Consider the following 10,418-nt stretch of genomic DNA (forward strand, 5'->3'; position numbering starts at 1 on the left):
CTTGGAGAAGGCGTTCGACCGTGTCCCTCGGGGAATCTTGTGGGGGGTGCTCCGGGAGTATGGGGTACCAGGCCCTTTGATACGGGCTGTTAGGTCCCTTTATGACCGGTGTCAGAGCTTGGTCCGCATTGCCGGCAGTAAGTCGGACTCGTTACAAGCATGACATCAAAATGAATCTAAAACACATTTATTTAAGCGCATAACAAAATAGTTGCCTTGCTTTGCTTTGGAGATATCAACTGTCGCTGAACCAGATCTGTTGACAAAGTCCTCTAAAACACATAAATGATACAAGACCGGTTTACAAAAGCAAGAAAACTGTCAGTTTTGGCTTTCCTGTTCAAGAAAAATGTCCCATATTAGCTGAAAGGTGAGCTGCCACCACAAGGACGCAGAAATAGTGCATCGTGGCGCACTGTGGTGGGTTAGACAGGAAATGAGCTTCTGCCTTCTTGTACTGCTTTATCAACAAATAGTTAAAAAAAATTCAAACATGTCATTCAATAGGGAAGATCTAGTTCACTTGACATGTGTTACGTGTTTTTTCTGAGTCATAAGAAACTCTTGCAAAACAATAAGTTGGTAACAAAATGATGAATAACTTCTTTTTTTAATGGCTAGAAGGCAGAACTTACTGTTCATAGGTTGGACATTTATGAAGTTTACATGGCATAAATTAAGAGAAATGACAGCTTCTCGTGGTTAAAAACAGAAGGAGAAATAGTCTGCTGTTTGTTGTGAGTTAGCCTGATTACAGATGTTCAAAAAAGAATCTGAAAGTGTGACAATAAGAGACAACTCATAAGACATGGAGTCTTATATGGGAATGCTGAAATATAGCTTTACGTTGATTAATTTAGTATGCTGCATCATCACAAACAGAAAGGGAAACAAAGAGGGGAAATAAAGTTTAGCGTGGGGAGGTATTTAAAGGCACACAGTCTGATGCCCATATAAATACACGACCTGCCGAGCTTTACTGGGAAACACTAAAATACATACTTTTATCAGTTTGGGGGTACTTTTCGACCTGTAGTGACCCTAACTACATGTTCCAAGAAGTGAATACCCTGTGTGAGGCGGTTTTACAGGTGGAATTGGAGCGTTTTCTTGACACCGACGGCGCAAACTTTTATCAACTAGTGGGAGAAAAGAAAAAAAGGGTGGAACTAGCAAGAAAGGAACTTTCATTGTTGCACCACCAACTCCATGTAATCCTCGCGACAAAAGACGACCCACGAGTACGACCTGAAACACGCCCGTGTTCGTGGGATAAATCTCACGACGGCTACATTTCAGAGTTTCACTGTCAGACGGCGGTATAGCTTGCGGGACCGAACTTGTGGTTTGTTCGGAAAGTTTTGAAAAACAGGGACGTTTTCCTTACCGCTTCCGAGTCCCAACAACCTGCATATATCTCTGGTGAATTTCATCAGGGCAACCATCCAGCATTATCGACCCAAATATAGTCCCAAAACACGTATTTGACGGGATGTTTGAAGTCAGGGCGAACACGTTCGGAACATTTGGGAAGATCGCTATCTGCGGGAATCCACTTCCTGAGCGTCGCACGCCGACGTCGGTTCCACCCTCAGCTGCGTCTTAAAGGAGCAGGACGCAATTATTCTCTGATCAGCAGGGGATCGATTCAGACTTCAAATCAATTCCTCACTGAGAGATAAGTTTGTGTTTGTCCCAAATTAATAAATATGTAAACATAATAAGAATGGACAACAACTATCAGATGAAATCCAAGCTCATGCATAACTGTCTATATTATAAACAACTGGGATCTTTCCCCCCCTTTCTGCACACCTATGACAATCATATCCACTTTTCTGTGAATTTCAATTTGTGGAAAAATGTCCTGCTATTTGCTGTTGGAATCATCTAATATAATTCATTGTCACATGAAATTACAACAAACTTTTCAAGCCAGAATACAACCTTTAAATCTTTAAACACTGCTTCTAAAACCTTATTTATTGAAACAATCTGTACCAACTAGCAGACAGATAATATATACATGTATTTATTCTTGATACCAGTATCTTTCTCTTTGCAACACATTATGAGTTCTTCTGAATGCATCTTTGTAATTTATGAAAATTAGATAAAGCCTTCACATGTCTAAAACTTGTGAAATATCACATGTCTCACTCTTGAAGAGATCTTGATGATCAAAGATGTTAAATTTCCTCAATATGTTTGCATGTGGTGTATTAGTAGAGTTTAAACTTTACATCAAAACAGGTAATTCATAAATTTCAAGAAAAAAATCAAAATTTGATAGATTCTTGTTTCAGATTTTATGTTCTCATTTATTTAACCTTAAATCATTTTCCTGAACAAATACATAACCAAATGTTGTTTTTATATATATTTTGTTCATTTAGCTTATATCCAGAAATGTTTAGCATTTGTGGAAAAAAAGGTTATAATACTTTACATCATACTTAAACAGCAATAAAGAACATTTAAAAGGGGCATACAGTGTGAATCGGCATTGTAGATATGTAGAAGGGTAGTTAGTTTTTAGAGGGAAGAAATATTCAATATCAGCTAATTAGGTTTCTTTAAGAGGAGTTGTCAACCAGATCTTAAATTGAAAACTTTGGAAATATTTCTGAAGTTGTCAGAGCACTGTGAGTTTCTTTCTTGTGAAAGTCGACAATAAATTTTCCTGCAAGATTTTTTTTCTCTAATAAACACATCGGTTTATCCTACTTCAGTACACAGTAACACAATAACCATATTGTAACCAAATAAAAACAATAATACTTAAGGGATCATAATTAGTTGTTTCAGCTGCAAGGTAAATACTGGATTTTTAGTATTGGTAAAACCTCATTGTCTTAAGCCCAAACATCCCTGTGGTCTGAAGCAACAACGAACACACCAATTATAATTATACAAACATTAAAAAAGAATGAAACATGTTGGCACGAATGCATTAAAATTTATTCAAATCTAAAAAAATTTCACTTTGCATTATTTGATTAAAGACAACGTTTTAGTTCATTTCATGAAGTGTCAGTTGCTTCTAAGTACCTTTGCCCTTCCTTAAAATCATCTTTGTGTTTTCTGCTGGCTCAGTTAGATGACTTCATCTCCACTCGTGGACTTTTCACACCAGTAATATGACAAAGACTAACACAGCTGCGCTACATTATCTTAGTATAAAGACAACTAATCAGGTAGATAACTGGGTTGAGTGTTTAAATTCATGTCACATTTCTCATCTACTTTTCAGATCAGATATGGCCATAAGTGCTGCGTTCCAGCCGGGAGAACCCATCACGCCACCACCTGAGAATCATCAAACACATGAAAATCAAATCACACACTGTTTACTCAGTCACCCAACAGTTCTCTAGTCTTTTAAACAACCCAAGTAAAGATGTCTTTCAAAAGCTCCTAGGATGATTAAATGAACTCTCTAAACTAACCATCACAACATAAAACATTCAGTGAATTACACATTACACATGAGAAACAGCAGCATTTGTATTTCTAGCTAAACTTTAAGCCCAAACCTGGATGACAGCCACTGCCACACAGATAGAGCCCTTTAATTGGTGAACAGTAGTCTGAGAGTGAGGGCAAAGGTCGTGCGAGGTAGAGCTGATCCAGAGACATTGATCCGTGGAAAATATTCTGTGAAAACAAGACGAAAATGTTGATCTTTCTGTGCTTTTCAGACACGACAAAATAAAGACTTGTTTCTTTAATAACGGCTATATTAAGACACATAATCCATGTGTGTAAAATAGCATCCAGTTAGGTATTACAGAGCTGATGTGAACTTTGAATCTGATGTATATGTTGGACTAAAACAGTCTGTAACCATTAACCGCTTATGCAACGTGCCCATCCCGAAGCAGGCACTGAATAACTAAACACTGCAAATTACTCCCTCCTCCATTGAACGGCCGCCTGTGTCAAGCAAATAAGCTGCATGTCAACATTCAAATTGTTTCTCAGCTCAGTGTGCACAGTTTGTACCCCTCCTGTGAGTCCAAAGATCCTCTCCAGGTCTGGGGGAGACAGGACGTCTCTGCCCACCACTGACTTTTTAAACCCAGGGGCATATTGTTCCACCCAGTCAAACACTACAAAGAGACAAACACAGATGTTTTTTTCTTTTGTTTTTTTCTTACTAAAACAGGTTAATAAATATACATTTAATTATTGTCTTTTTTAGGACATAGTTATTGAAACTAACACTTCCTGAAGAGTGCCATCATATATTTATCACTGTTGAACATATTCTGCTGGAATTAAATTTAGCAGCAATGCAGTCAATTTACAACATGAACATTTGTGTTTCTGACCATTGTCTGCAAAGGCCTCCCGGTCCTGTTCGGTCCACTCCTGCCCTTCTATGTGGTAGGGGGTGAACTGGGTGAACAGAGACACGACGTGGCAGCCAGGGGGCGCTAGAGTGGGGTCCAGCACAGAGGGGATGGTCATCTCCATCATAGGTCTACGTGATAAGACCATATGGTAGAGATTTAAGGGTTGGTGACATGGAAGAGATCATCGACAGTTAATATAATACCAGCCACGTTGTATTTTTGGAACCAGAGTCTGTGCAAGGGATGTAGGGTTATAAGTCTGGCCTACTAGTCCAGTGTCTGAATGTAACTCTTGTACTTCTTCAGGTTTCATGTTAAATTGTTGTAAAAGTATAAGCGCCTAAAAGGAGTATGAGGAAAGTGTAAAAAATAAAGACTGACCTTGCTGAGGGACGTCCATTCACGGCGTCCTTATATGCAGTTTCTAACACGTCCACACTCTCACAGTTCAGATGTATCGAGCACTGATGGAGGGGTGCAGGTTTGTCATCCGGTGTGGGAAATGCCAGGAAGTTTGGTAACTTGTCTATGGCCACTGTAAATATGTGTTCCATCAGATAAAACAAAAAAAAACAATGATTTTTATTCTTCACTTTTAAATAAATTGCTTCTATTTGGTAGAGCAAAATCAGTCCAATAATTTGAATTGTGGAGAACTGCAGGATCAGTTCTTATGTAAGTAAATGTGTTAAAAATGTGATCAGTGTGATTTCATTCAGGGATCAATTGTTTGTTAGTGTTTATTACAGATTCTGTAAAATACCAACACAAAATGTATTAAATTTTACTGTGTTCAAAGCAAATTCCAGAGTGGAATAAGACAGAAAGCATCATATTGCACACCCTCTAGAGATGACCAAAAATTCTATAGGAATTAATTGAATTCAATTTTTAAAATGCTTACAAACCACACATATTTCAGAGTCAAGTCAGTATAATAAGACGTCCACTATAAACCTTACCTACACTTAACAGATACTGTAGTTAAAGCACTGTGCAAAAGTCAGTAGTCATTCTATGTTTCTTTTATTTTGCTTCCAATGAGCCAGATCTGCACTATATGATGTCATGGTCAAATACAAGGACTGGACAAAAAAATGCGTGAAAAAGCAACCAAAGTCCAAAGAAAAACTTTGAAAGATATTCAGAAAGACTGGAGAACTATTGCTCAAAATCATTTTGAAAGATTACAAGAAAGACTGATTCACTGCCAGCAAGGTATTTTAAAATAATGGAGTTGGAATTGATCTGTACATCATTCAGACCCTTCTGGATTCTGTTTTGATCAGAAAAGTAAAATAACTGCACAGATGTTGAAGAGTTTTTATCATATTATATTACATATGGATAAATAGCTGTATGACAGAGAACAGAACTTACCATTGATCTTTGTAACAGGTGAGGTGTAGTCTATCTGATCCACAGCTTTCATGAATTTTGGAGAAAGGGCACCCTAAGAATCAAATCAAAGATTCAGCTTTACTTTGTCTTGTTCAATCCTTCCATGTGATGCTGGTTTACATTACCTGTGGCGTGAGGTTTTTGAAGGTAACATATGGAGTTGCATTTGATAAAACAACTTTACTGTGAATCTCTGTGCCGTCCTTCAGTGCCACCCCTTTAGCAGCGCCATCTGAACCAATGATGATCTGCCCTACATCCTGCCAGGAATGCAGCAGAAATACTTGAATATAAGTTTAATTTTGCATTTCAACAAACCAGTATAATCCAACACATTACCTTTTCAGTGAAAATATCTGCACCGTAGGATCGAGCAGCTTTAGCTATAGCCTGAGATACACCTCCCATGCCTCCTTCCACATAACCCCACGCTCCTTTCTCCTTCTCCAGCTCGCCCATCACATGGTGCAAGAGGACGTACCTTAAAGGCAAGACAGTGGGATCTGGGTTTTTCAGAGGTCTGCATTTAATTTTACACATATACAGTTGTAATTGTGTTTGCCTGCCACATGGTGCTGTAAAACATCTCTCACCCACTGCCAGGATTATTAGGACTGGTCATGGCTCCGATCACACCATCTGTGGCCAGTGTTGCTTTCAGTGGCTCTGATTCAAACCACTGAGTGAGAATCTTTTATACAGAACAAAAGTCAGTCACAGAATGGCGACTAAAAACAAACAAACGCATCATTTCGCCCCAAGCTGAACACAAACCTTCATTATGGGCGCCGCAGTAATTTCATAAAAGTCTGTAAAATTCCTCCCAAGTTTCAGACCTTTAAAATCCACAAACAAAACACAGCGCACAGTCACTAAGTTTATATAAAAAAGTTAAATTTTAATGCACACAACAAACCACGCACCAAATTTGACAAGAGGCATCAGTGTTGCAGCTGCAGCCAGCCTCTTCCTCAGTGATCCAGCTGTAAGACCAGGAATATCCACAGGTGGAGCATCCAGGAGAGGGTGGATAGCACCTGCCAGCGTTTCAAGGTGTGCCACAAATTCTGGATAAGCCTGAGAACAGGATTGGAAGAGGAAGCGTGTTAAAGGAATGCAAAGAATGAAAGACAAGATAAGATCGAAACAGAACAATACACAATGATGTGCATTGCTACTTAATATAACTATCCTTAATCACCTTTGCATCCTTCTGAGAGAATTTACTGATCTCATTCTGGTTCTTAATCAGATCTGGACCAAGCGTAAGAGACCTTGGCGGAGCCCCTTTAACCCCGTCCTCCAACAAGGGGGTGAACGAGTGGGGGTTCCTCATGTAAACCTTCAGCCCATGTTTCTTAATGCAAATAAAAGCCAAAAACAAAGCAAAAAATGAGGAGAAGAAACAAGCCCGATCCCTTAAAGCCACTCAGAAGTCAGCAGATTAATAAATATATGAATTGTTGAGTGAAATCACTGCGTATACCTTCAGCTCAAGGTCTTTGTATATGTGCGGTCGCAACAAACTGAGCAAGTAAGAGCACCTAGAGAAGCGGAAACCTGAATACAAAAGTGTTATGTCTCTAAGAAGAATGAAACTAATGTAATATGAAGGTAAAAAATAGCATTAAAAATTACAAAAACATAACAGGTTGCATTACAAATCCTTCTATTTTGGTGCAGCACAAAGCCTAAAATAAAAAAAGAATGATAATGCACATTAAGTGACACAAAAGGCACAAATTCATGCATTAAAAGTTTGACACAAAGCATAAAATAACATGATGCTCAGTTGGAGGAGGACCTTTGCTTCTTTATATAGCACTGGTTTAATTAAGCAGATTTTAGTTGTTGTTCTCTGCTCTGTAAATCATTTATGTCACAGATCAGGTTCCTTGCTTGCAGAATTGTTCCATAACTGTTCAGTCAGATGATATTCAGTTTTATTGACTTTGGCATTGTTATGTTTGTTTTTTGCAGGTTACTCAGTCCTTTGGTGGCTTGGTTAGACCCCGGATTAATTTCCTGTCATACCAGGAAAGAGCTCCTCTGAAACAGCTGCTCCCCCCAGCACATGTCTGCGCTCTAGCACTGCTGTCTTCACCCCTCCCTTCTGAAGATAGGCAGCCTGCACACAGAAAACACCTCTTGTAAAGCCATAAAGCTGTGAAGATTGCACAGACGATAAAAAAGAAATAAAGTGTGAACTCACTGCCACCAGTCCATTGTGTCCTGCAAAGAAATATAACATCTCTTAAACTGAGATACTTTTTTTAGAGATTATCATTAATCTCTATTAAAGAAATGTCCTGGAATTAGTCAATATCCTGAAAAGTAAACTCTGAAGCAACAAATAATGTATTTTGTCTGTGCATCTTTTTTTCTGAATGCAAAAAATCCAAAGTTGCACAAAAGTAATTCAATTGCATTTGCCAAAAATAACAAAGCTCAGATTAACAAATAACCAACTTTTTTCTCTCTCTTACAAGATTTAGGGCTTTTTTGACACACCCAGTGAAGAACAGTAGCACAACTAATATTTGGCAAACGTAACACTTCCATTTGCACAGATCTCACCTCCGCCGATGATGACCGCGTCATAAGAAGGTTTTATTGTTGTGTGACTGGATCGGAATCCAGTCCTCAGGAGCGTCACTGCCCTGCGTCCTCGGTCTGTCAGCGTCGCTGCCGCCATGGCCAGCAGGGGTTTGAAGCTTTTCCACATCGATCCCGCCTCTTTTCCCCGAGCCAGCTCAGCAAAGTACTTCCAGCTCAGTAAAGTAGATCCGGGTCCGGAGCAGCAATAAATGCGCTCCTCAAATCCATTTAGGGGCATATACATTTAACACTTTTACTGAAAGACACTTCTAAGCAGCATTCCATGCACACATGTAGCTACAGTTTTGTCAAGGTCTTCTTATTTAAACCATCTTAGCCGTGTTGTCAAGGTCTTCTTATTTAAACCATCTTAGCCGTGATTAGTTACCCTCCTGATTAAAAAAAACCTCAAACTGGCACAAAGTTTTACCAAAAATGTTTCATTGTTCTTTTTTTTATTGCATATGCCTATAATCTTCTTTCCCAACTATATCATGGCAAACTCAGTTTCTGATAAGATTGATCGTATTGTTATTATACAGCTGAGCACAAGAGGGCAGACTTAACCCATTTAAAAAATAACTATCCTCTATGACAGTTGTTTACTTCTGGGCCCCTCTCGCCCCACGAGGAACAACATGGAGGGGAAAATATGGTGGTTTTTTGCAGATCCCTTAAAGATTTTGCTGAGTTTATTGAAACTGTGCGCCCTTCTCCCAGCCTCTGTGCGCCCACACAACGCATGTCGCTGTTTGTGGGGAGCCTGAATGCAACTCCCTAAATACAAAAACAGGGATTAAGTATCATCAGTATTTTTGTTTATAAATACGTCTCATCATAAAAGATTATTCCTGTCATTTTAAAGATATAAGCCGCGGGTGCGGAGCGCGGCGCAGGGAAAAGGGCGCACATTGGCGCATAAGTTCGGCGCTGGTTCCCTGAGAGACCAACATGGGAAGTATAGCTCATTTTTCCAGCCGCACTGTGTGTCTGTCAGGTCCTCAAAGAACAGCCCTGGTGTCACGTTTTACTGACGAGAAGGAGGAAGGGGAGAAAAAGAAGAGGCAGCAGTGCAGGTTTGTAACTCCTGGCGAGTTTAAAGTTACAACTTCTGCCCAAAGACTGCCTGCATGTGTGTCTGAGACAGCCCGACAGCTGCTGGGGGTATTCTGTGGGAGAGTTGTAACAGGAATCATAAAAATAAAATACATAAATAAATAAAATGCTGATTTAATTTACACGTGAAATGGACCTGAACCGGTAGTCATTACACTTTGCTGGATTTTCCTCTAATTTTTCATTGATCCAAAACAACTGATCCTAGATCAGTTTATGTCAATTGCAGACTTTTTCATCTTTTACTGCAATTGCAGACTTTTTCACCTTTTACTGGACTAAAAGTAAAATTCATCCTAAATCAGCGGTTCACCTGCTCTTTGCTCACCTATTAAGACCTTGTTCAGCCAATCAATTTGTTTGATCACAATTCAACATTTTTTCAGCCAATAAAATTCACTGTGGCACTTAATTAAAAGCTTTTTAATTTACTTCAATTGAATAGTAACTTTGAGCATCATTTCTTGGCAGTAGCAGAGACGCATGATCTGAAGTACCTTTGGTTGAAGTATTCAGACATGGTTAATATGCCAGTTAAACAAGGGCATAATGATGAAATGTCTCATCAACCATTACAGTTTTTACAGTTGGGTAAGATGCCTGAACAAGCCGCCTACATCTGTTTAAACAATTATATCATATAATTCCTGTGGTGTTTACACTTGCATCTAATTTATATGCAAGTGTAAACACCACAGGAATGTCCTGCCATCACCTGTCAGGGAGGAGACAGGTTGTGTGTTCCTGAGATGAATGTTTTGGTGTGAAATGTGCATATCAACCCTAAAGCAAAAGCAAAAGACCTTTTGAATACACTGGCTGAAGTGTCATTATCTACAGGTGCTGGTCATAAAATTAGAATATCATGAAAAAGTAGATTGATTTCAGTAATTCCATTTAAAAAGTGAAACTTGTATATTATATTCATACATTACATACAAACTC

The 10,418-nt window shown here is 39.0% G+C and overlaps 2 protein-coding genes across 3 annotated transcripts in view; both read right to left on the reverse strand.

Annotated features, from left to right (window-relative positions):
* Window positions 1-1,563, reverse strand: part of zgc:123010 (uncharacterized protein LOC641500 homolog) — an 11,538-nt gene extending 9,975 nt beyond the window's left edge. For both annotated transcript variants that reach the window (XM_017412746.3, XM_017412745.3), the window contains exon 1: window positions 1,388-1,563. In XM_017412746.3, coding sequence (XP_017268235.1) covers window positions 1,388-1,445 — 58 coding nt within the window. In that variant the 5' untranslated portion in view covers window positions 1,446-1,563. The remainder of the gene's footprint in view (window positions 1-1,387) is intronic.
* A 1,376-nt stretch (window positions 1,564-2,939) lies between these two features.
* Window positions 2,940-8,610, reverse strand: pyroxd2 (pyridine nucleotide-disulphide oxidoreductase domain 2). The gene is made up of 16 exons (XM_017412755.3): window positions 8,337-8,610; window positions 7,972-7,991; window positions 7,794-7,887; window positions 7,246-7,319; window positions 6,961-7,116; window positions 6,683-6,836; window positions 6,534-6,595; window positions 6,353-6,450; window positions 6,099-6,240; window positions 5,885-6,019; window positions 5,739-5,811; window positions 4,740-4,893; window positions 4,335-4,486; window positions 4,006-4,112; window positions 3,537-3,657; window positions 2,940-3,309 (listed from the first exon to the last, which is right to left on the reverse strand). Exons 1-16 carry the CDS (start codon window positions 8,599-8,601, stop codon window positions 3,239-3,241), a joined length of 1,878 nt encoding a protein of 625 aa, XP_017268244.3. The 5' UTR covers window positions 8,602-8,610; the 3' UTR covers window positions 2,940-3,238.
* Window positions 8,611-10,418: the final 1,808 nt, after the last annotated feature.

Source organism: Kryptolebias marmoratus, linkage group LG22, assembly GCF_001649575.2.
Source record: "Kryptolebias marmoratus isolate JLee-2015 linkage group LG22, ASM164957v2, whole genome shotgun sequence".
NCBI lineage: Eukaryota > Metazoa > Chordata > Actinopteri > Cyprinodontiformes > Rivulidae > Kryptolebias > Kryptolebias marmoratus.

Coding starts and splice junctions, on each gene's coding strand:
- pyroxd2 (XM_017412755.3), bottom strand. CDS start 8,601: ATGTATATGCCCCTAAATGGATTTGAGGAGCGCATTTATTGCTGCTCC. Junction 6,837..6,960: donor TCTCTCAGAAGGATGCAAAG/GTGATTAAGGAT, acceptor TCCTGTTCTCAG/GCTTATCCAGAATTTGTGGC. Junction 6,451..6,533: donor CTGCGGCGCCCATAATGAAG/GTTTGTGTTCAG, acceptor TCTGTATAAAAG/ATTCTCACTCAGTGGTTTGA.